Source organism: Coffea arabica, chromosome 6e (genome assembly GCF_036785885.1).
Source record: "Coffea arabica cultivar ET-39 chromosome 6e, Coffea Arabica ET-39 HiFi, whole genome shotgun sequence".
Lineage (NCBI taxonomy): Eukaryota > Viridiplantae > Streptophyta > Magnoliopsida > Gentianales > Rubiaceae > Coffea > Coffea arabica.
Window position 1 is genome coordinate 5,759,004 of NC_092321.1, and position 26,190 is coordinate 5,785,193.

The 26,190-nt window shown below is 38.9% G+C and overlaps 2 protein-coding genes and 1 long non-coding RNA gene across 8 annotated transcripts; all 3 read right to left on the bottom strand.

Annotated features, from left to right (window-relative positions):
• Window positions 1-550: 550 nt before the first annotated feature.
• On the bottom strand, window positions 551-4,561 carry LOC140009402 (multiple C2 domain and transmembrane region protein 16-like). Its single transcript, XM_072054741.1, has one exon. It carries the CDS (start codon window positions 3,899-3,901, stop codon window positions 701-703), a length of 3,201 nt encoding a protein of 1,066 aa, XP_071910842.1. The 5' UTR covers window positions 3,902-4,561; the 3' UTR covers window positions 551-700.
• A 2,442-nt stretch (window positions 4,562-7,003) lies between these two features.
• On the bottom strand, window positions 7,004-9,344 carry LOC140009403 (uncharacterized). 2 transcript variants are annotated; one of them, XR_011816811.1, is made up of 2 exons: window positions 8,110-9,344; window positions 7,004-7,477 (listed from the first exon to the last, which is right to left on the bottom strand). It is a non-coding gene; the product is annotated as an uncharacterized lncRNA (long non-coding RNA). The 2 variants fall into 2 exon arrangements; XR_011816810.1 differs by having other exon boundaries at window positions 7,633-9,344.
• Window positions 9,345-13,193: 3,849 nt separating this feature from the next.
• LOC140004498 (uncharacterized) lies at window positions 13,194-23,067 on the bottom strand. 5 transcript variants are annotated; one of them, XM_072054743.1, is made up of 12 exons: window positions 22,795-23,067; window positions 20,948-21,064; window positions 20,566-20,811; window positions 19,575-19,752; window positions 19,237-19,465; window positions 18,590-18,729; window positions 18,003-18,292; window positions 17,105-17,317; window positions 16,528-17,016; window positions 14,979-15,644; window positions 14,037-14,561; window positions 13,194-13,875 (listed from the first exon to the last, which is right to left on the bottom strand). In XM_072054743.1, the coding sequence occupies exons 2-12, from the start codon at window positions 20,972-20,974 to the stop codon at window positions 13,654-13,656; spliced, it is 3,225 nt and encodes a 1,074-aa protein (XP_071910844.1). In that variant the 5' UTR covers window positions 20,975-21,064; window positions 22,795-23,067; the 3' UTR covers window positions 13,194-13,653. The 5 variants fall into 5 exon arrangements, with proteins under 5 accessions (XP_071910844.1, XP_071910843.1, XP_071910846.1 ...); XM_072054742.1 differs by having other exon boundaries at window positions 20,566-20,856; XM_072054745.1 differs by having other exon boundaries at window positions 22,961-22,981.
• Between the last annotated feature and the right edge of the window lie 3,123 nt (window positions 23,068-26,190).

A 26,190-nucleotide genomic window follows, 5' to 3' on the forward strand; every position in this document is an offset into this window, starting at 1 on the left:
CGGACAAACAAGGAAACAATTTGTCCTTTTTTGCTTTGTTGCAAGTTAACAAAAGGCTCATATGAGTAAGCAATTGACCTTACTCCAAGAGAAAATTTTGGTTTTAATTTTTGTCACGTAACTTGCCCCCTAGGAAACTTTTGGATATAGAGTAGGAATCCGCCGTCCTTTTACATTAAAGATAAGCCCGTTGGGCCTAACGTCAAACTTCAGAGCTTGCACCGCAGACTTTCGGCTCGATCTGCTCTGCTCTAAGGGATACCTTACATATCTGCTGTAACGGATAGGATACTTGTGTTCATCGATCGTTTCCGAAAAAAAAAAGCAAAAAAAAAAAAGGATAGGATACTTGTGTGAATTTTTTTTTTTTTTTGGTTGTGCACTGGATGAATCTCACTCCGTGCAATAGGTAGATGTTCCAGAGAGATTCGAATCTGAATTGCTAGGAAGGCACAATACCACCCCTCCTCCTACATCTTCGCCACCTAACCACTCCTTGGACAAGAAGCAGCTTATTGCAATTCAGCTGAAATGAGAATAGACTTAGTGCTGGCATTCAAATTCTTCATTTAATGTAAGAATTTCTTCTCCAATAATTCAACTACTATCATATCCATAATCCAAGCCGTTCAGAATAAGCATGGCCAATTAACATGCCATTTGCCCATATTAACCACGTTTTAACAATAATATTATTAAGCTACAGCATGCGATCAGACAGCGAAGGCAGCCTTCTGAAGAAGTTCAAAGCTGGGGAAGGCATTCTGTCCCTGAATATGGGATGCCGCAGGTAATAAAACCCGAAGGCCATCGCTATCATTTTTGATGGCACCAAACACAGTATGAACGACACCCCGAAGCACAGCCCGATGAAGATCCCCGTGGCACGTGGGTCCCGCCACGCCACCAGAGCCTGCAGTCGCTCCCCTTGCGTGGCAAAATCACCCAGTACCGTCTGGACCCGTGCCCCCAGCATCCGCAGCTTGTCGTACCTGGCCCGCACCACCTCATTCGCCCTCGCGCACGGCATCACATCGAACTCCTCGTCCACTTCGTCGCGATCGATGGACTCCGCCAGCGAGAGCTTTGGATCAAAATGGGGGAGCGAATCGCGCGATCGAACTCTATAGTTCCACGCACCCACCACGAAAATGTAGAATGCAAATGTTGGGACGATCAAGTCCGGAAACCACACCAGCATCACCAACAACGCATGTACGAGAATGGTGGCCGTCGGATTCTTCCAGGAACGCGTGTCGTCCAGCCATTTCACCACGTCAATCACTCCCGCAATCACGTTGATGATCCTAAACCAATTTGCGCGCACCTTTCGCATGCTGAATGCATGTGAGTCTGCATCCAGCATGTAGGTCACCACTTCTCGCCGAAGCGGTGGCTCCGACCGGGATAAGTGTGCAGCCACTATCTTCACCGCCGTCGTCCTCAGCACCTCCTGCTGGACCATGCCGAGTGGCTTCATGTGGTGCATCATCGGCAACAATGGCTGAGAGTACACGTGTAAGAAATCCAGCGTGGGCGTTGCACGTGCAAACCTAACCGCCAATTCAATCTCGCCCATCTTCTTCAGGCCCGAATTATTAGACAACAGAAACAGAGGAAATGTGTTCCTGTACACCTTGCCCGTGCCCAAGGCAGATATACGAATGCGAACTTTCCCTATACGAAAATCCGGCCGCATCGACTCTTTGGAGCCATCGGATTCTAGTACTTCCCAGCTGTCAAATACTCCGATTGTCAACACAGTTGACGGATCATAGACTCTCCATGTATACTGCTCATTCCACTTGGGGTCTAGACTATCAGATATGGTACGTGTCCGCACCCACTTGCTGCCATATTTCGCCACCGCATAGGCATCTGTAGACCCCTTGCCCTTGATCGTCTTCATAGGGAGTAGATTTCTGCACCCAATGACTCCTAATTCAACAGTTCCAATAGGGGGCTTCCAAAGCTGCCTGGCGGTTGGACGATAGTCACTGCACACGTGAGCGGCTTCGTCCATCACGTGATACCCACCATCAAAACACAGCTTCAAGTGGACTCTGCCTTTGTACGCCCTTTTTGCTTCTTTCGGGTCTTCAAGTGTGAGCCATCTGGAAACCACATTGCGATCATCAACACGTCGCTCTATGGACGCGAGCGGTATGCTAGCGACGCCTAGCATGACTTGCTCCTTAGGTTGCCGGTTTTCTATCAGGGAAAACATCAGAGGGTGCTCCGTGAACGGTTCAGCTGCTACAAATACCAAATCTTCGTTCCATGACGGAGATCCGTTACTGGGGACAGATGATTTCGTTTTCTGGACTTGAAACCCCAGTTGGACTTTAACTTGAAATGATGACTCTTTTGACGACATTAACGGAAAAATGTCTTGTGCTTCTATGATTGTTGATCTCAAATACCACAGCTTGGGGGACTGGTAGACTTTTGACTTGGAATTAGGATTACCTGCGGTTTCGGTCTTCCACGCCTCAGGAAACGACTCGTCAGCTTGTGTGCCAACCCACGTGGCAAGCATGAGGTCCCCCTTGTGGGCTCCGCCTCCTTCCAACCTGTACCATTGTGGGGCTAACGGACTGTCGGGTGGGTCCCGCAGTGGGATCTCACTCACGTCAAAGCAAATCCCACCTAGGAAGTTATGCCCCGCCACGTCAGCCGAGCCGCCTCCTGACATGGCGTGTATTGGGTCCCACACAGAGATCTCCAGGATGGAGGAACAATCTGGTGCGTCCCGACTGAAAGCAAATGTCTGGTCCCACTCGAACAAAGTGGTTTTCCGGGCTGGTTTTGAGATGATATGGCAGCCGGAAACAACAATCTTCACGACCGGCCTTCCCATGGTGGGAAGAGATCTAGCTTTGACTACTCTGACGAAGAGATAATGCATTTTCTCTACAAGATCAAACGAGGAACGTTCGATTGTAGATCTATCAGATGCATCAGACAAGAAACTACTGACTGATGAAACACGGCTGATTGGTTGAGGACCGTTGACATTGTTTATTTTGACTTCAGGCATGGATCCTGAGGCTACCGATCCCATCATGTGATCAAGGCCATTATCAAGTTGTACTGGTTGCTGAGGACTCAGGTCCACAGGATCCGTCCCTTCTTGGGCGGGTAAATCAGGGGCCACTTCTTGCTTTTCGTGGTCAGCAACGTCCGAACTGACAGTAGCAGTTTCCGGTGGTGGTGCGGCTTCGGCAGGTGGCACTGGAGGCTGTTCTGTAGCGGGCTTTTCACCGTCAGATGCTGGCTCCTTAGGGGGCTCTGGGTTAGTCTCCGATGCCGCATCGGGCTTTTCACACACCGGTTCAGTTGCCTCAGGGGGAGGTGGTGGTGAATCAGAAGCAGGTGCAGCTGCTGCCTCGGGTGAAGCTTCTTCTGCGGCTGCCGGTGTTTGTGGAGTTTGCTCGGGCTTGGCCTCCTCCGGTGGTGGAGTTGGTAAGGCTGGTGGTCCAGGTGGGGGTATAACTTCATCGGCAAAATAAATCTTCAGCCCAATCTCACCTTGAATCCAACTAAACAAAGTCTTCTTCTCCAGCGGATAATAAATCAACGCCTCCTCACCTTTCCTGACGAACTGTCTTGAGCTTAACTTTAATCTACCCAAGAAATTATTCCTGGTGGTAGGTCCGACTTTTCGATCGTGATACATCTCCAGTTCAAGCATGTCACCTAAAACATCGGATGGTTTGCCAACGTTGAACTCGAGAGTTTCGCTCCATGCTGGATTCAAGTCCCGGATCACTGTCCTTGTCTTCTTTCTCTGACCATAAAAATCAAGAATCACGTAAGGACTGCAGGTCCCGTGACCGTCTTTTGGTGGAAGGTTACGTGCATCGACCACCTCAACAATGAGTTTCCTAACCGTGCCCATCGTGGAAAAAGAAGGGAGAACGAAGATGAATGGGCTTACTGGTTTAAATTAGCTGTCTGCTAGGTTGCCAGCAACGAGGAATGCTAGTTACATTGTTGCTTCTTGATGGGTTTTCTTTAACTTTTGGGATTGGAGAGAAGTAAGGAGATGGGTGAGAGAAAAGAGACACTTGTGTTCATACTGGATGTACTTGATGGAAAAGATGGCGAATTTGGGAGACTGAGAGAAGCAGACTGTAGCAGTGGAAGTCTTAGCTGGACATCTCGAGGAGGAAAAAGTTCATTAGATTGAGGAAATCGGATGGGAAAATATGCTTAACTTCATGTGCAAGCGGCTGCAGCATTAGCCACTTTGCCCAGCATATCCCTACGGTCAAATTCTTCTTTTGCTTCCTTAATTTAACGAGTTTTCTTTTCCTCAGGATTTTGCTTTTACATGTCCCGCAGTGTTTATAAGTGAGTGGTATAAAGTAATTAACTTACCAAAACAAATTGATGTGGCCATCCACGATTCAGGGTTCACTTTTGCCTTCTGTTTTCTTTTGGTTTGGTTGGGCAGGATTAGGATATTGCATTTGCAGAAGATTCTTTGGCTAGCTCCCTTTTTCCGTCAGAGAGTCACAATTAGCCCACACACCTCGGGATGGCAAAGAGATTGAAAGGTAGATGGGGAATTTTGTTGAATAATATGGGCCTTACTGATGACTCAGGATGAGTGATTGGTTCGCTTTTTGACAAAGAGGAGTGCCCTTTTTGGTGGTTTGTTATCATCGCCGACCATGCTTTGGTCGGCCAAGCGCTTTCCACACTTTTGCCCATAGCCTGGAGATTTATCATTTTATTTGACAAATCAATCACTGATGAATCCCCGCTTTCTTTCATTTCTATGAGAATCATTTCTTGTCTCTTTTCCCTTTTCATGTCAAGTAGGAGCTCTGGATCGTTGAGCTATTACCGTGGAGATACATTCTGGCAAAGATTGGTATAGCAAGTTCAACACCAAACTATGAAGAGCATGAAGGGCAAAAAATAGGTTCAAGCATATTTGCAGGTCACATCCAAGCGGACTACTAACGTGCATGCATGGTAAAGCAAATTGAAAAGAGTAATGTGAACAAGGTGATATAGCTAGCGCTTTTTGAACCATAATTTAGCGTATTATTATCCGAAATAATAGTGGAGTTATGACCATGCATATTTCCCCAACAATTAAATGACCCCAAAATCAATACATCTTTATGAGAACGTATTGCACTTACCCAATCTTGTGTGGCAAAAATCTAAACGTTTGAAACAATAAATTATAGTGCAGTGAGAATTTTCAACGCTCACAAGATAGGGAGATTTTCCACAAAACCAAAATTCCTTGAGTGACGACATTTGGAGTTAAGGACATTTAAAGGCCATAACTGACCCTTGTGTGTGAGCCTTCCGGTGGGAATATTAGGGTCGAACAGTCTAATTCTGCTATAAAGATTTAGAGAACTTTGTTGAGTGGCTCAGATTACCTCCGCATTCCTCATAGCTCACAATTTGGCAATTAATCACAACAAGATTGCATCATAGATAGAAAATATTCAATACATAAATACAAGTACAAGTTTTTTTTTTTTTTTTTTTTACAATAATCACAAGTACATAGAAGAAACTTGAGGAACCAGAAATCTAAAGGTTACCCCTCTCTCTTCCTTTTTTTTTTTTTTTTTTTCTTGGGTTTGTTTTGGGTGTCGAGTGATGCTAAAAGAGTGTATGAATCCCTCGTCAAAGCTCAGTAGACATTTCGTTATCTTTGAGACGCCATTTCCTTAAAAAAGGATTGACAATAGATTATAAGAATCAGGGGAATTATCAGGCACTACTACAACATGCTGTATGCATCAGTAATTATTTTCTTTAATTTAGGATGGGCTTATTTTCCTAAACGGGCTAAGGAAATCTGAGCGTATAGGGCAAGCCCATTTCAATTAAACTAGGCAGCACCCCAAAACTGCAGTAAAGTTCTGGGCTGGGTCCGCATGGACGAGGTTGTACCCAACCTAAAAAGCATGCAAGAACTGCAGTAAAGTTCTGGGCTGGGTCCAGATGGACGTGGTTGTACAGATATGCCTTGTTTCTCGTTTGTTGTAAAATGCAGTACGGAAGTAATTGGGCGTGGACACGAGCTGAACAGCTTGTATAGGCTGTACTGGAGTTATTAATGTACGGACTGCAGAAAGCAAGGCATTTGGCACTTGACCCCAACTGGAAAATCCCAATGCTTATAAGTTTTTCATCCAAATTCACTTTTACTTTGGGCAAAAAATTCCTAATGCTCAAGTTTTTCATCCAGATGCACATTTATTTTGGGGAATTTTAACGTTTGGGTTGCTATTTTCTGGAGTTTTTTTGAGAAAAATTATTGTAACGATTTGATGTATGTCAAGTGTAAAAGTGATTAAAACATGTCTTCACGCGGAGAGTCCAAACATGCTAAGTTTACAGGTGAGCTGCTTCCTAACAGCAAAAGGTTGAGAGAAACAAAACTCGGATTCAGAACATCTGCAACAGTGCTCTCATTGACAGCAAATCATGGATGAAGTACAGTCAATAATTTCATTGCGGTGCTTACTCCAAAATGTTTATGTTCTAATCCAGACATCACAAGGAACAACAATTCGGTCAGGGCAGGACTCTTAGAACTCTTGCGACGGTTAGGTTTAGAGTTCGAGTCCTAGTCTAACAATTCGGGATAGAAAGGATGTGAGTTGACAAGACTTTCATCTCAGAATCTAAACTTCGTTTGCGTAAAGGTAAAGGATTCAATTAGAATCTCTAGCATTCCAAGTTTGTTATTTTTTTCAGCTCTTTAAAAAGAAAGGCATAGAGCTATGTATTCTATTCTCCCCTCCGTTACGTACTTCCCACATTAATAATGTAATTGATCCAGACACACGCATTGATAGTTGTCACTTTTATATTTTAAGTAACAAAATTGCTATATTTCATTCACCTGGTATGTAAATCTGGCACCATTCAAAGATGTAACCCTCCAGATATAAACACCACTAGTTTAAGCCAACAACCGTCTAAAATGAAAGCCAATAATGTCTAACCAATAAAGCAATAATACAAAAGAGTCCCATATATATATCTTTTAGTATTTGCCCAAGAGGGGCGGAACACCAACAAATGAAATGCCCCAAGAAGAGCCAACAGGCATTTTGGATGAAATACAAATCATAAGTTCAAGAATGAGCATCAGTCAATGACCCAAGGAATAGTTGATATCTCAAGTTTTATATTAATCTCATGATATAGTTCCTCATAAAGATGCAAAATTCCTATATAGTTATTAACAAACTGGAGATTAGCAAAATACGAAGGCAACATACATAGTTAACAGTGATGATTCATAGCTGCGCACTGGTATAGGTTAAAAACGATGCCCGACTACTGACTAAATACCTGCATAAATCTGCAAACTCGCCATCAAATATTACAGTCATTGACACATAAGAAGAACAAATCTGTCCTTGCAAAATTAGGGTACTAGCCTAATTCTTCGTGTTGTCATTTGCATAGCATCTCATCCCAAAATCTGCAAAAGAAAGAAAAAACAAGAAAGTAAAGGAGAAAACCTGAGACACAGAAACAAAGATGCTTAGCATTGCTAACAAGGCTGGTTTTGTCTGTTATGATGCTTCACTATCAAGAATATAAATTATGCTTTCAAAAGCTATTCACTTCTCTTACGTGAGCAGCGTTTATTACTAGTCGATCTGGTTTACACTGTAACTTTTATGTGGTGACTTTTTTTTTTCCGATCATTGCACCATTCTTTTGGGTGTGGGGAAAGGAGAGGGGGGGGGGGGGGGGCTCGTGGAGATGCGACAACCAACAGAAGGAAAACAAAGCAAACAAAACCCTACTTCTCAGTGAATGAACTGAAGCCACTAATTACGTATTCAATTATCCAAAAACAAGAGGCAATAAAACAAAGACATACTAGACAAAATAACAAGCATATACGTACAGAACTACTTTTATCATCAAAGAGTCCGTGAAAGTGGATTTTTGGTTCCTGGTTAGACCATTTTTTTGCTGAAAATTTTGAGCACTGATCTTGTAACAACTAACTAGTGTGAGTTTTTTGTGATATGAAAGGAAATGACCAATTGGTTACTTTGTTCTTCGTTCACTTTGTGAATCAGAGGGTAGAAGATGATATACCTGCAGTGATGTACCAGCAGTATAAGAGGGTTGTTCCTGACCTGAGGGGTGTGGGGCTGATGGAAACTTGGAAAAGTTGGGCGTGAGGAATGAAGCCTGGTCCGAGATCACTACAGATCGTTGAGCCTTTTATCACAAACTCTAACCTGAGTTGGGATCAAAGAAAAGAAAGGAGATCCTTAATAAGAATAAGTGTAGTAGTAGTAAGTCATCAAATTAAAGGATCTTGGATCAAACTTCATTCCAGACGCCCTCTTTCCCTTTTCCTCCTTCAAGAAATTAATCTGATTCTCTCGGCTTTCTCTCGCTTCTCTCTCTTCATGATTCAACAATGAATGCCTAGCTACCTAGCCACAAGGCTGCAAAATAAAAGCACTCGCAAGCTCTCAATCTTGTGATTCTAGTGTATATAATTCCTACTGCCTAGCCCACCTAACGACATCAAATAGTGGTTGGAGACTTGGAGGAGACTTGCTTATATAAAATAAGGGAAGGAAATACTGCTACATAAATATGTGCATGCACATGTGGACAATCACATGATAGACAGGTCATATTAGGAGTAAAATAATAAAAAGCTGGTTGATTTTGGAGGGATGGTCTTGTCTTATTCTTCTGAGTTCTGAGCCCTTTGTTTTTCTTCATCAAAGAAAGAGTGAAGAGAATGAAGAGAGCCTGATGACTGCGCCACGACATGAGGAGGACTTCCGTTTCTTTTCAATTTTACAGGCTAGCTTTTCTCTCCTCTCTCTGTTCAGTAGTAATATAGAGTAGTGGTAGTAAAAGTTCAGAGCAGTAAGAGTGTAAGCTTAGCACTGAAAATAACGAGGAGTAGATGGGTCATAGGAGAGGACATGGGCCTTCCCCTGTCGCTATTTAAAAAAGAGACAAAAGAGAGAGAAAACACTGTGGCCATAGTGAGGAGGGAGGAGGATTGACACAAGGATCAGGGCTCACAAGCCTTTAAAGTTGTGACAAGAACTCCAGATGAACAGTCCATCATATCCGTCATCATCTAAAAGCGTCACCGCCCATATTATAAAAGCTCCATTCCTATCAACACCACAGTTTTGTGTTTTGTATATTTGCGTGATATTTGCGTGTACTCTGTATTGATATGTGAATGAAAAGGATGGAGCCTGCTGTGATTGGGCAACCATGCATAGAAGATGGAAAGAAAACATAAAAATAAGAAAGAGAGAGAGAAAGAGTGAGAGAGACAGGAAGTAACGGGTTTGCTTGATTTCTTTCAGCAGGGCGTTACAACAAAAAATAGTTGTTAATATGGAAATGAGGACATTACGATCCTGATTCTTATCAGTTATCTCCTACTCAAGAAATCTGGAACGAATGGATTATGACAAGCAAAAGGAATTTGATTGAACATCCATCCTGTGTTTTAGTTCTGACAGGGTAAATATCAGTAATTTACCCACTGTTATTCTGAACTTTGTCTTTGTGGAGTACAAGATTTTCTTGATCAATTTTTACGAATTATCCTCAAAAACCATAGCTGTGAGCTTCAAAGCAATCCTTCACTTTAAAGTCCAGTCTAATCAGTAAATTCTGCTTCTCATCAATGTAACTCTTCCTCCCTGTTATGACTGGTCAATTGGAGGGTTAGTGACCATTTATATAGTAATGGCACGATGATGGAAAGCACCCATAATTAATTTGGTTGTGAAATATATCTGGTTAAAATCACGGTTAATTTTGATACACCGTAGCGCATTATTCCCAAAAGTTAAATCTAGATTGATGTTAAATGGATGACATTCTAAAGATATCGTGATAAACTTGGTGGGTACAAACATAGAATGCATTGTTAGAAAAGCATAGTAATTATTTTAGGGTTTTTCTAACGGGTGCCCTTAGAGCATTTGTTAATACACCTAACATTCACCTAATCTATCATATATATATATATATATATATACATACTAATAATTATTATCCACTCTTATATTTATGGATTAATCTTATATACAGTATATGTACATTATTACCATTAGGTATATGACATGTGCAATATTTGAATTTTAAATTCAAAATTTGTTTATGCATCATCCATTCAACTGTGATAGTGTATATAAAATGTACTCTATATCTACATACTTTTCCTATTTAATATTGCTTACTCTCATTTATATTTATTTACTTTCTCTAATTAATCTTATATTTCAAAAAATATAAATCTCAAATATAGCTTAACAAGTGCTATAGGGCACCCGTTAGACAGACCATTATTTTTATCCTAATTTGGGCCCTGTTTGGCACTCAAATTTTTTGCCAATTTTTTCTCTTACAAGTTTTTTTAACAACTTTAACTCAAATAATCTCAAAAAATTCTTGAAAATTTAAAAATATACGCCTTACAATACCCAAAAGACACACAAATCCCTTCTTTATATTCTTCTTTTTCCTCCCCCCACCTCAACCCACCACTACCAAAGTCGCCGGCCACAAGCCGCCATTTTTTCTTTTCTCTCTCCTCCCCTCCGCTCTCCCCCTTTCCTCACTCTCCCTGGTACCTCATCGCAATGACTAGATCGTGTATGAGAGAGGGGAAGGGCGGTAGGGGGAGGAGGTGGTGAGAAGAGTGGAGAGAGGTGGAGGAAGGACGAGAGGGAGAGGGAAGGAAGAGAGGGAGGAGGAGATGAGAGGGAGAGAGAAAAAAGAAAAAAAAATAGAGAAGGTTGACAGCGCTAGTCGCCGACACTGGAGAAGAAGAATAGTGAGATGGGGGAGAAGGAGAGGAAAAGACAGAAAAAAAGAGAGAAAGAGAAAGAACTGGAAAAAAGGCAAGATTTTTTTTTGTTAAAAAGAAAAATTTTTACACAACTCAAAAAATTTTCCTACAAATTCTAAGTAAATTACACAAAAAAAATTCATTTGCCAAACAGGACGTTAGACCTAATGTCTTGATTTTCTTGTTACGAACATGGATCAATATTCATCAATTAGAAAAGGCAAAAGAAAAGAAGATACTCATACTGCTGCTGCTGCTACTAATTGGATAAGAGTTTATTTGGATGATTTATTTGAGATATTTACTGTAGCACTTTTTGTGATGTGATGTATGTGAGATAAAAAGGTGATTGGTAAGATAAAAAGGTGATTGGAATTTGTGAAAACAAATTTTGCAAACCAAATTTGGCTTGTCCAAACAAACTCCTGCCTTCATCAATAGAGTCAGAGGAAATGAAAATAAGACAAAAGAGTTCGAGGTTTTAACACAATAGTTAGTACTTACAAGGTTGACTGGTGCGTTGTTAGTTAGGGATGGAAATTTTGGGCTGTTACGTGTATGAGTGAGCTCTCCTTCTCATCATGCGAAGAAAAGGAGTTGTTAGTGATTTTTTTTTTTTCTTGTCAAAGGTCAACTTCTATATAGGAGTTGTTAGTGAATGAGAAGCTAAAGAGTGTCTGTCAGCTACGCGTCAGAAGATCAGATCAATTAAGCTTCAAATAATTGAGATGGCAGCGCAGCGCCAACATTTTACCCCGAACGACTATTGGCATCAAAGTTGAGACCAACCAACCTTTTACTTTTCGTCCTTTCCAAACTCCCTACGATGTTGAATTTTTGATCCCACCACATCACGCCATTTCTAATCTTTTGTTTTTTTTTTTTTAATAAAGGGAGTATTTCAATTTTATCAGACTAATTTTTCTGTGTATGCGCACCATACTCCCAAGAATACACAAGTGATAGAGAAGGGATTCGAACACGACCTCGAAATCTAATTAGACTACCTCGAAATCATTCGAACCAACCTCAAGGAGCAACCAGACTAATCTTTGTTATTTATATAAATTTTATACTGCAACTACTATGAAAAGAGAATCTAAAGAGTTCAAGAGAACTCTACACTAGAAAAAAGATTTTAAAATTTCTTTGGTGACCAACTACTCTAGGGGAGTAGAGTAGTTAGTAGTTGGTTCGCTCCATTTCTAATCGTTTCTTTCTTTTCGCTCCCTGTGCAAATCTTGTACGTAAGCCCCACGACACGACACGACACAACAATCAGGCTCAATGCAAAAGCTGAAAGGAGAAAGGAAAGGGCTTACTGTTTCTGTACTTGCGTCCTGTGGCCGAATTCATACGTCTGTTTTACGAGTCCAAGAATTGGAACTTGGAAGAATATGTGATTGCTTTGAACGCAATAATTTTGCACCCTACAGCTTGCAATTTCACCAAATTGCTCAAACCTATAGACGACAAAATTCAGTAATTATTTGAACTAAGCAGGAAAAATTATTGGAATTTTGACGTAAGATTGCTACATCCAATATCTGATATGGCACCGTCATGCACAAAAGTCATCATAACATTTGCGAAGTCTGTAGTTAATGAATTCTTCCTCAGCTCAACAACATCAAGATCGTAAATAGGATAAAGAACTGTTAGGTCGAATTACTCCGTCAAATATCATTTTTCTTCGAGGAAGGATTGTGTTGGGTGATAAAATGAAAGATTCTAAATTCAAGATCTTCCATTTTCAAAAGAAAAAAAAAATCCTTTTTCTTCATGTGATTTTGTTTGATTACCTTGCACATGGATCTCGTTCCCCGCCTGGGGCTAAAATTTCAAGTCCTGCTTGATTTTTTCTCCTGCAACTAGTAGATACTTTAAAAAAAAAAAAAAAAAAAAAAAAAAATATCTTCTCCTGTTTTCAAGATTGGGTCCTAAACGAAAAATCGATTGCTAGATTGCGTTAAATTGGCATCATTCTCGCTTTTGAGGATGACTGATGCTTTATGTTTGGTGATGAATGAGATAAATGGCAATCACGTGCATATCTTAACCCATTTTACAGCTGCATGTTTGGTTGGGAGTCACCCGGTTGAGTTCAAGAGAGAGAGAGAGAGTGTAGAGGAAATGAACTTCTTAGCCCCCACAACGAAAGTGAGGTAGATTTTTAACGTTGCTACAGATAGGTATGTATGTATACCAAAAATTTGCCCAATCGACCGATCCTCCTCCCCCTTCTCTCCTCTCTTCAAGAACTGGAAACTTGCTTAGAAATTTAGAAAGTGAAATAGGAGAAAACGAAAGGTTTTAACAGGAGACAACATAGAGATTGGAAAACGCTAAATCTACTTTGGCAGAAATGAAACATCCAAGTGATGATTATTGACTAGTCCTGGAAGATGTATGCCAGGGATGGGGTAATTTGCTGCAATCCCTATGACAAAAACTGCTTCCTTATTCAAGTCAGGTGGTGAAGAAAATACAAAAAGACCACCGTCCATAACGAAGCACCTTGTGATTGCTGTTTTGAGCCTGCTCCGGATTATACTCAGGTTTCCAACAGCAGCAGACGAACCAAATGGGAGTGAGGACTGACCCATCAAAGGCGAACCGACATTTATAGCTTGAGAAAACAATAAAAATGAAGATAAAAAACCATTGGCCAACTAGCTACACTGTTACAATGCCCTAGGTGGAGAATAAAATGATCTGTACAGTTAATTTACATTGAAATCCTGACTAAGAAAAGATAAAAGGAATTTACAGTCAGAAAAGACATGATGGTCTTCTCATGATGGGTTCCTCATGATCTTCACGCTGCTGTAGAAGCGCTTAAGGTCTTTCATTGCCTTTTCCTCTATCTGAATCGAGCGAATAGATGAAGGTGTCTCGACCTCCTGCTTGAACCACCTGTTCAGACCACCGGAGTCTGATGGTGAACCTTGACCACCTGCCACTGAGAAGCCAGTGGTTCTCGTTTTTGGACTGGAAAGAGATTGCTGATGTTTTCCCTGGGTTGAGAAAAACAAATTAACCAACTAAATAAACAAAAGAAGTTATTTGCAATATTGTTGGTCAGGTAGGCTGCTCAAGAAGGGGCTAATAATGGACACACAGTAACTCATTAAGGCACATCAAGATAAGAGAAAGCGTGTGTTCAGAAACCCCATACCTGTTGCAGTTGGATGTCCCTGAGAGACGGACGAGAAAGAGAAGGTGGAGTCCCTGATGCAGCCCAAGGTGGTGTGTTTCTTTCTCCATCAGAAGCTTGAGTCGTCTGTGTTGCAACAACAGGTATCGGATTGGAGGGCAGAAATGAACCTAACCGAATCTTGGCGCCACTGCTTCCATCAGTAATATCTTCCACAAGATCGTTGGACTTTGCGGGCTTTATTGCCTTTATTTTACTCTGCTCATCCTGTATCTCACGCAGAGAGGAGGAACCCTTAGAAATCTTAGCACCACCCCAAGCAGGACCCTCACATTTGAGCACTGATGGAGGAGGTGCAGTACATTTTGGAGCATCATCAAGACCACCACTCAAGAACATAGAAAGCCCGCCTTTTCTGTTCTTCTTCTTTGACACAGAATGCAATGAACGATTATTTCTTTCAACTTCTGCCAAATTTTTCGTAATGCTAGTAGAATCTTCAGGAAATTGTTTATCTGCAACTCCCTCAAGATCTCCACTTTCATCCTAAAAGCACCAAATACAATGAGTAACAATCATCAAACACTATACTCCAGCTATAAACTGGATTTTCAGAACCCTTAACATATGAGATCAAATAATGAAATGACAAAGCTACAAAATCAGAGACTGCATGTCAACTTTGGCAATAAGAAGTAACATGGTTCATGTTCAAGCTTCACAAAATGCCTATAACCTAATGGGGACTTATCATAATAGAGTCAGAGATACTCAGAAAATTTTGACCAAGCAAAGTGGTAAATTCTGAAGAAAATAATTTAATCACTGAGCAACTAATATAAATAGCTTCCTGCGAACATCCCTAGCTAAAACATGCTTCTCTTCTATTTTCACTAAATAAAATTAAAACACACTTTCTTACATATCAAAGATCTAACTACAGCAGAGACTACAAGGTTTTACCTTGTGCTTACTATGAGATGATTCAACTTCCACACAAGTCTTTATGGAAACCAAGTGATCAATCTTTTCACAATTACCAGATGCCTCTTCAACTTTTCCTGCCCTGTTTTTGCTCTTTCTTCTTTGCTTTTTGGACACTGCTTTTTTACAGCCTTTACCATCAACAGAAACAGAAGAAGATGCTTTTGCCTGAAGACTCTCCAAAGGCGCCCCAAGTTCATCAAGCGAGCTCTGCAAAGCTGTCCTGGTCTGGAGTTTCTTCATTTGCTGGTCATCCAGGGAATGACCTTTCAACAGCTTCTCTTCAAGCATCTCAATCTGCTGTAACTTCTTTTTCAAAGCTCGAACCTGTTTGGAAACTGCTTCCTTGGCATCATCATTACACTGCAAAAAGCCATCTAATCTTACAGCTCTCTCTGCTATGGAGGATGGTCTCTGTATACAGGTGTCACGTTTCCTAAGAAATTCATTGTCACTATCTTCTTCTTCACTATAGATGATGGCAGGGAAGGTAGCTGTCGGGGTTGGAAGCCGACGATAACACCATGATTCAGTTGACTTCAAATCCAGCAATTTTTCAAGGCTGAGCAATATGTCCAATGAAGTGTTGGTAAAAGTATGCGTTGAGACAGCAAGAATGTAATCAAGGTTGCGAATAGCAATCTCCTGCAGGAAAATAGTTTCATTTTTACAAGATTTCATCTATTAAATAGAAGTAGCAATTCTGGTCCTAGACAAGTACAAAACATCGCGAATACAAGTTTGATGAGTTTAAAGTGAAAGGATAATTACAGAAAATCACTCTCTCGAAATTTACTCAGGTGCTAATCAATCAAACAGGTCCAATGGCAACACACTAGATCAATGAGGGAACATGAAAAAATAGCACATTCCTTTAAAGGCATTCAGCCAGCTGTGGTCAGATAAAAGATATCACCCTGAACAGGAACATATTAACTTGAAAGAAGAAAAAAAATAAGAAAAAGAAACTCCAATTACCCCCAAACAAAGAAACACATCGTGTGACAATGCCATTATACTCACAGAACAAAAAATTTCAGCTACTCTTTTGGTTACTATTAGACTGGTGAAGAATGGTTTTTACAAAATAGGAGCCATCCATGGCAATTTGTGGAAACAAAATCAGAATAACTGTTTAGGTGTTCAAGGGACTGACAATGTATATCAAGTGATCTCTCCCTTCTGAGTTACCCACTTAGGTTACAAGCCAAGAATGCTTAAGCCCCTTAATAAGTTTAACAAAATGGTTGAGGCTAAAAAATCACTTGGATCAATACCATCTTTCATAGCATGGTATGCAACTGCATACTGCAAAACCAAAAAAAGTGCAAGTTGTCTCCCATATGGGGTAACCCAGCTTAAGGTGGCCAGTAAGTTAAACACCCTTTTTCAAGTAAAATTTCATTGCTCACAACCTTGAAATTGACAGAAAAGAGCAAGTTGATGCCTCATTCACATTTCAAACAACCACGAAAGACAGAAACCTGGTATACCTATTAAGTTAAATCAGAAAAGTCATCAGTTATACCTCAGAATGCTTCCTTAGGTCATCTGCTCCAAGTGAATCTGCAATTTCTAGCAGCTGAAGGGCACTTCGTGGCTCCAACAAGTACTCTATTGCGACCTTTTCGCACAAAGTTTTTAAGCTTGGCACGGTCTTCACGATGCCTTCCTTTGGGTCAATGGATGAGACATCGTCAGACTCTAGATCATTAAAAATAAAACCTTCATCGAATTCATCTGTTTCAATCTTGACCTTTTGCTTGACCTTCTGAGAACCCTTGACAATTTTAGGAGAATATGTAGGATGATAGAGAGAACTAATAATCAGTAGATGTGTCTCTCCTACTGAAATTGAAGTTGCCTTTTTCACACCATGTAACCTAGTTGCAATAGGTGGTTCATCTTTTCTGTTCTTTCCATCCCACATATAAACATCACCAGTGTCAGTAGCAGCAGCAGTCCAGTACTTCCCAGCTGAGATGCTAACAATGCTTCTCCCACATAGCGAATATAACTATACAACAAAGATGAATATTCAACATTCTTCAAAACAAAAGGTCACAGAGAAGGAGGAAGCAATAATTAGCTCAATTAAGTAAAACCTGCTGGCAACGGAGACTAGGATCTGATGAAACCCAATAAAAAAGGGCCCCATCATCAGTTAGAGCCATGCTATGCGTCACCCCAGCAGCTATGGCACCAACATGAAGGCGCTCCTTCCTGTGAAACTTCAGAAGAGTGTTCCCAAGTTTCCTCGTATTTCTAGCAATAACAACACGTCTTGGGGTAACAAGTCGGTAACCCCAAGTGAATACCTGCCAAAGAATATGGAGCTGCAAAATGACTAACATATAACAGAAACTTGAGATCATTAATATCATCACTTTAACATCTTATTCTGTAAATACTATATGAACATCTGCAAGTTAAAGGGAAGTTACCATAAATGTCCAGGTGTCTGATCATTTGAATCAAGTCTATGACAATTAGATTTCGGGACTACCTAGTACAAACTTTGCCGTGTCCTAGTCATCAGCTAAACAACCCAGAATATTGAATATTGAACAATTCTCAGAATATTGAACAACTTCAGACATTACATTCCTGATGAAGAGATAGATTTGTTTCTGATAGGTCACAAGCAAATCAAAAAATGGAGATGGAAGTTGTAAAGATTCTGTGAACCTCAGGAAATCCAGCACAGTATCAAGTTTACTTGTCTTAAATTTAGATTAAGCAAATAAATACATTAGATTTGTCCCACAGAATATAAGATCTTTCATTAGGTGGCAAATAATTATCATTTACCAGCCAATCATAATTAATTATTCCTTGCATGTCAAAGTTAAGCATCACACACGTGCCAGGACATGTTAGGGGGGCAAAAAAAAAGAAATCTACTCGTGTAAAGCCATGACAATTGCTTAACTTTTCAATCAGGCAGTGTTAAAAAAAAAGTGGCAACTACAACAAGAGGAAGGGCAGATAATATAAACATACCTCACCATCACTTCCCAAAACAATTGTGTGATACTTGGCAGCAGCAACTGCATTGAAAACCTTGCCCTTCAAGTATTCAACTAATCTTGGAGTGTAGTTTGAAGCAGAGTTAGAGGTGCCATAACCAAGCTGTCCCTCTTTATTGCAGCCCCAAGTGAACACCTCACCAGAATCGGAAATAACAGCAGTGTGCTTGTTTGCTGCGGCAACAGCAACTATTCTTGCCTTTAAAGAACTAACTCTCCTGGGTGTAGGTTGAGTATCAACAGATGTATAGCCAAGTTGACCCTCTGCAAAGTATTAAAGAAAGGTTAAAAGTGTCAAGACCCAAATTCTTCTTGTGTCAATCTAGCAATTTCAAAACTTTAAAGCGCACACACTATTAAAAACATTTGTCATAATCCATCCTTTAAGTAATGAAATCTACTAGGGGAACAAAAAGAAATTGAGGAAAAAGAAAAACATCAATAGGGGATGCACAATAATATTATGAACAAAATCAACATAATAGATCTTTATTTTAGAGATAAAACACAGCAATGAAATAGACTGTATCTCAAATTCATAAGAAATATCAATAATTTCACCTCTATTGGAACCCCAAGTAAAAACCTCCCCAGCCTGTGTAGCAGCAACAGTGTGATGCTTAGCTGCAGAAATTGTTTTAACTTGGCGTGCCCCTAAACCGGAGCTCACTTGCCGAGGAGTAATAACTGCAGCTTGACCACTGTGCAAAAAAAAAATCATGTAAATTATGTGCAGAATTTCAGAAATCTTGAACAAAAGCACGAGAAAAAAAAATCAAGAAATCTGATAGTAAGTGCTATCTTAACTGTTTCTCAAATAACTTAATAGGTAGACGATTATCTTCAAACAAATTATATTATGATTGAAAACAGCAAAAAGAAAAGAAGGTACAACCAGCTTTCACAGTAAAACATTGGTCAACAAACACATCAGCATGCATCAAATAACCCCACAAATCCATCGGTGAACAGAGACAGATGGGCAACAAAGAACAATAATACAACATTCAAAGTGAAAAAGGCAGACTATAAAATCTAAAAGGTGCTAAAACTAAATAGAAGTACTTTAAGAATTAGAAAGACCTGAAATTATATGGAATTAGTTCAAAAGAGTGAAAACTATAATAAATCAAGTATCAATACCGGATTCTTGAACCTGCAAGGGGAAAAAGGGGGGGGCACGGGTTGAAGCTATTCTAGTTATTTACCTGTGTATATCAAATTCAGGATGCCCAAGACGGCCACCTCTCCCGAATCCCCAGCTATAGACTTCACCTCGATCAGTAACTGCTACACTATGGAATTTTGCAGCAGAAACCAATTTAACATAAGAACCATAGAGTGTGTCAACTTTGCATGGTAGCTTCTGAATATGTGCATTTCCAGTCCCCAGCTGATAATTCACACCACTCCCCCAGCTAAAGACCTCTGTAGCAACTATAACATACACAACAAACAAACCATATCAGCGTAAATATCATTTCCTATTGCTTAACATTCATCAGCATGAGACCTTCTATGTAATATGTTCCAAAACATTGCCTACCTAAATCGTCTCCATCCCCAACAACCTGAAGCACAGGTCCGGATACAAGATCTATAGGCGTTCGGGATTTAGAGTCCTCCAATGTGATAGAAGCACCAGACTGAAGAAGCACACTAGCAACTGTGAGGTGACCGAAATGCATAGCTCTATGAAGGCTACTCCATCCTGATTCACTATCCTGAGAAGTAAAAGCTACAGTTAGGTAATGATAGTAAACAAATTAGTTTGCTCTTTAACAGCTTAGACTTTCAAGTCAAGTGATAACTCAACATGGAGTCATGCAAATACTCTGAGTTCACGTGGCATTGCATCCAAATATTTCCCCTTTATTCTCATAGCCATTTATTTTAAACTGGCATGAAGATAGATAGTAATATAACTCATTCTAATTGCATAACTCAATAGCAAGACGAGGCATTTAGAACAACATGCATGAAGAGAAATGTAGCAGCCATGTCATTTGTAATACTAAACAGGCATCAAAATTAAATTCCAACCTACAATACAAGCTACAAGCAACAGATTTGTAAAACTAATAATTTCTCTTAAAATATAACAGGTATAGCATATCAGACAAAAAATAATCATGTAGGATATCGATCATTAGTCAAAAAACATATCAAACGTCTTCCCCCTCCCACTAAGGAAAAAGGCAGCAACATACAAGAAATTTACTAATTTTTGAAAATTCACCTGGTTTTCTTCATAACAAATTCCTTGTCATCCAGACATTTACTTCAAGGATAACCAGATAGAAAACTGAACCCAAAAAAAAATTATCTTCACAGCATGTGGTCCCTATTGAAAAATTTATTCCCAATTTGGATTCCTTCTTTTGCAACTGATCTTCACAAGCACTAAGACAGAGACATAGCCCAGTGCCTTGTCAACTTACCTTTTGATTTGCCGACTAACATTTTAATAAGCAACAAGTGATCATGCATAACATTACAAATTCTGGAAGATCTAAAGGATCAATAGATAAACACACCCTAGCATTAGGGTCTGCACCAGCTGCAAGTAGCCTTCTGACAATAGGAACGTGGTTTCTCCAGGTTGCAATATGAAGAGGTGTGAGGCCAAACGAATTCCTTGCATTGACATTTCCACCACTCTTCTTAAGCCATGCCAATGCCAAATCTACATCAGATAAAGATCCCTCCCTCGCCACAAGCCACAGATCTTTAGACAATCCACTAGGTAACCTTTTTCGAACAGGAGTTTGCATATTCTTCTTCTGACAAAAATGTGGTACCACTTCGTGCATCAGTATGTATCAAATCTGCTACGCCAGAACAGTAAACTTCAAATTTCCACAAAAAAAGCCCTTATCACAAAATGATGTAAACTTCAGCAAGAATTATCTGTCACACCCTGCAGGGGTCCTCATAGCAAAGCATCAAGTCAAGCACCAATTTCCTAATTGATCATCCTGCAACTTCGACATCTTCATTTTACCATCTCAAAAGCAATAAAACTGAAGCAGCCACCTAAAGAGCCAATGACACATAAAAGGCAAACATAATCATCAAAAAAAGTGCAAGAACACTGCATTCCATTTTTTATCAGAAGAAGACCTTTTACATAATTGTTTGATCATTTCTAGAATGCAAGTGTGTAACTAAAACAAATAGATAAAAGATATGTATATCACATTTGGCTATACATATTTATTTTCACAACAAAAATGCAATACTTCATAACAGGATGGAATGAATGTAATTTTCAGTAAAAGCCCTAGCCATCCCAAAACTATCGCTGAGGATTCAAAAAGCTACATCCCACTAACTTAGCTCTATCTACTGGTCAAGCTTCTTTTGCCTTCTTTTCTTAATTCCCAATTTCTACAATAAATGCCACAGATGTTGCTGAGTGAAACGACTTCATGCCTCCTATTCTTCACCTTCCACCTCCTGTCCCTAAAGTTGTTTTGTCATTTGCCTAATTTCTTGCCCTTTTAAATTCCCAACCACATAAATGGGTTCAAGTCCACGATTTCTCCATTACGGTGATGCTTTAACATCTAAGAAGTGTGGTAATTGCCCATCTATTGCTTCTTATATCTCCATTGGTTCCTTCTCTACTGCATCAATAAAAATGATGAGATGCTGCATGACTGGTCAAGGTTGAGCTATTAAGCTATTCTCATCTAATAAGATTTTTATTTGATCCTAATATTATATAATAATCAGCAAGTAACTTATGCCCCAATACATATCAATTGGACAAATAAACTAAAATATGTAGATTTCAGAACTCTTATCAAAAAGCTTTCATGTAGAAGAATGAGCCCATAATATTGTAAGTAACACTCTCACACCAAGCAAAACATAATAAATTGAAATATAAAATGAACTTATGAAAGAAGTATCTTCTTTTTCTTTTTCTTATTTTCATGTGGCCCCCTGGGAGACGGATAAGTAGAGTAAGTACAATCCCAGCTAAGCAAGTCTAACATACATGTTTAAGAGGAAGAAAAAAAAAGAACAAACGCAAACAAAAATAGTCCATGGAAGCAGGCCACCAAAGTAAACACCCATAAGAATTTGGAAAACAACGCAAATTTGTAACTTCTAACCAGCATAATTGGGACACAATTGAGAAGCCAAAGAACATCGCACTCAGAAAATGAAGCGATGAACCTATAAGAATCAAAGTTCCACAAGACTCCGCACATTGGATCTTGTGATTTATCCGAGGGAAAAAATGCAACTGAAACGTCAAATTTAGTTAATAACACATGAAAATCACAGTCAATTACTTCAACGCTTAACCAATTCGACACACTTTGTCATAAAAAGACTACTTTTTGAAGAAACATGGAGCAGTCCACTCTCCAACGTGAAGGTTTACAAAATAAAAATCAAATTTTTAATCATCCAATGTCCTAACTCAGACTAGTAAAGATCAACCTAAAAGAAAGAAAAACGCTAAAAAATCATACCAAATTGGATCAAAATCAAGCAGCGCAGTTACAACTAATCACAGAGAAATAATGGGTGTTTAAAGAAAAAAATTTGTTATATACAGAAAGAAGAAACGACCCACCCACCTAAAATCACCAATAGACCAGTTGAAAGAGCAGCACCCCAGATAATTAATGCTCAACAAAATTACATCACTTTCAATCCCAGAAGAAAAAATGGGGAAAAAATAAGGAGAAGCTATAGTAGAAGAAAACCCAAAAAAGAATGAGAATCAAAATGAGTAAATACATCACCTTGGAATCAACGAAAAAGTAGTAAAAGGAAGAACCCAATCTAGCAACTCTTCTAATCCCTCTCTATCTCTCTTGTTAAATGGTTTTTAATATCACGCAACAGGGGTGAGGAGTATTAAGTATGGAGGTTTTAAAGAGACGGAGAAAGCGGAGTTTGAGAATATACCCCCATAAGATGCAATACTGAAGACAGAGAAAGTGACTTGCAGAGAACTGGATGCCTCGATGGACATCTAAGGGCAATTTGGGAAATTCGTACCATACAGAAAACTTCCACGTACGTCAACGATGAGACACGGTACAACGAAATGGCAATTTTTCATTCTAGCTCCGGTGGCATACTAATTTCTTAATTAGTGCCATCTCATGTCCCCCACATACGTAAGAAAAATTCTTACTTTCGTAAGAAAATGTCAGAAAAAAAAAATGTCCCCCACATACGTTATACATATAAAAAAAATAAGTGCTATAATATTTTTAAAAAAAATTTCCAAAAAAAAAAAAATGTTTCAACTATACACGTGGCACGCCGTACTGGTGCTACATCACTTTCCTTTTCCTACCTGTTGGGATGTTTTAGAAAATTTTTTGGCCTTCCTTCCTTCTTGTTATATTTTGGGACGTCGTCCGGTAAAGAATTAATGGCATTGAACTACTGGCTCATCTTATTTGGGCTTTTTCATTTATCAAATTCCAATGTCAGCCCAATCGTTTTGAAGAAGTGTTCATATTTGGTCATAGATTGGATTCAAGGTCTTCAATTGAAAAAAAAAAAAAATCGTACTTGGTCAATTGATTGAAGATTCTACATAGGCTAATAAAATATAGCCAGTACCACCCATAATATTGACTTTCGCCTGGAAATATCTTTAGATGTTTCAATTTCAAGAAACAATTTCTTTTGTGCAGTTACATTTAGGGATGGCAATGGGTGCCCGCGACCCGCGGGGAGTAATGGGGAGGGGGTTGGGGCGGGGGGAATTTTTTTCCCCCCGCTTAGAAACGGGGCGGGGGAGTGTACCCCCGCCCCGCCACCCGCTTTAAAAAAATAAATATATAAAATATATATGTATATAATTGTATATATAATATATAATTTAATTAGTTACAAACTTATGATAATAATATTATTAGTTATATGTATTATATAATGTCTATTAGTATATATAATATAATTGATATTATTAATTATACTAATAATTATATATGTGTACTAATACAAATTATTAATTTTTTTTTTTTTTTTTACCAAATATCAACCAGAACCTAAACTTAACCCACGGTAAACCACCAAAAGCCGGTAACTTTAGATGGTCTACCACAGAGCTTAAGTACTGACTCACACTCACTAAACTAACCGATGTGGGAGACGGGGAGGGGAACAGGGACACTCAAAGAGGCAATCAAGTTTTTACCACTCCACTGCTACAATTTTCTGTTTTTTTTTTTACCAAATATCAACCAAAACCTAAACTTAACCCTTATTGCCCTTAATACATTAATAATTTTTTTACAAATTATTAATTGGTTATACTAAATTTACTAATACATTTATACTAAATCCCTTATTGCCCTTAATACAATAACATTTTTTTCTTAAAAAAAGTACAAGCACAATAATGAATTAGTGATTGTATTTGCGCCAAAAGTGAAAACTTGACTACTTTAGTTATATTTATTTCATCATGTTGGATTGTATTCAAATAATTTTTATTTGATTGTTTTTATAAGTTTCAATTGTAAAATTACAATGAATAATAATTTAATGATGTGTTGATATTTTAGTATTTTATTATTTGCTAAAATTTAACCATAATAAAATTATATAACAAATTTTTATTAGTCCCGCGGGGGACGGGGGATAGAGCAGGGGCAGGGGGAGTTTGTAGGTAGCGGGGGCGGGGGATGGAGGAGGGGTCCCCCGCCCTAACCCCGCCCCGTTGTCATCCCTAGTTACATTAGACTACATACCACGCCTTGCTAGAACCTTGATTGTGAGAAGAGTCAAAGGTAAAATACGATTAAGAAAACAAGAAAAAGAAATAAGCACCATTAGTTTGCTCCAAAAGTGAGATCGTTGTTCCTTTCCTCGTCAGCACTCAATACAATCCTACATCAACTGGAGATAGAAACAGCTACGACATTATCAAGAAGAGGTTAAAGAGAATGACCCATCATCTACATTAGAATAATAAATTATGAATTTATTTTTGGGAAAATGATCGGTTTCATCCTTCACATTTCACAAAAATATTCTTTTCGTCCCTCACTTTTAAAATGAAGCAATTTCGTCATTGACATTTAAAAACTAAAATTATTACATCCCTGAACCCAAATTTTAATCTGAATCAAACCACCAATCAACTTGATTACAAATTTTGGGGTGTAATTGGTAGATCACTTGGGTAACTCAACTTGATATTCATGTAAAATTTAATGAACCTAAAAAGAAAAAAGAAAAAATTATAATATAAAAAAGAAAGATTAATTTTTTCTACATTATCATTGTATAAACTGACAGTTTTATGTACCGCCATATCATTTTAATTTAAATTTAAGCACCAAATTCTATATTTATGATACACATATAGATTCGCAAGCGGATATACTAATGGTGCATGAAAAGATTTATCAAAAAAAAAAAAACTCTACTATTCCAAGACAAAGAATGGCCTTTTATGTTATAATTTTTATTTTTTTGGTTTAATAAATGTCATGTGAATACGATGAAGTTGACCGAATGATCTATCAATTCTATTTTCGAAATTTATTACTAGGTTATTAGATGATTTGATTTAGATTGAAAATTAGATTCAGGGATGTAATAGTTTTAATTTTTAAATGTCGGGCACGAATTTGCTTCATTTTAAAAGTGAGGGACGAAAAGAATATTTTTGCGAAATGTGAGGGATGAAACAGATCATTTTCCCTTTATTTTTTATATACGCTAACATTATATGTTCTGTCATCGTTAGATATATGATGCGTACATAAAATTTGAATTTCAAATTAACTACCGTGCATTCAATTGTCATAATATATTTGATAAAAGATTAATTTATAAGCTATTATTACATAATTTTAAAATATTTTCCAGTTGAAGAGTACGGAATTTGAACCCATAATGCATGTTAATAGGCATTTTAAATTCCCCATCTCAATTCTTGGGGTTGGACTTGTGGTACAATCCATCCACGTAATTGATCCAATGGAGAGATAACACGTCAGAAAGGAGATCTCAGCGAGACCATTAGCTGGAAGGTACTGACGGTTGACCCTCTATTTATGATGGCCCGTATATAAGAATGGCCCTGCGGTCCACCAGGCACCAACTAGGTCTCTCAATTCTGTCTTTTTTAAACCAACAGCCATTTGAGATCCCTTTTTGAACTTGCA

Excerpts from the sequence above, each read along its gene's own strand:
- LOC140009402 (XM_072054741.1), bottom strand. The coding sequence starts at position 3,901 with ATGGGCACGGTTAGGAAACTCATTGTTGAGGTGGTCGATGCACGTAAC.
- LOC140004498 (XM_072054742.1), bottom strand. The coding sequence starts at position 20,841 with ATGCACGAAGTGGTACCACATTTTTGTCAGAAGAAGAATATGCAAACT. Across the intron at positions 18,293-18,589 it reads TACTTGGGGTTCCAATAGAG|AGGGTCAACTTGGCTATACA; the intron begins GTGAAATTATTG and ends AATACTTTGCAG. Across the intron at positions 17,017-17,104 it reads CTAGTCTCCGTTGCCAGCAG|TTATATTCGCTATGTGGGAG; the intron begins GTTTTACTTAAT and ends TTTGTTGTATAG.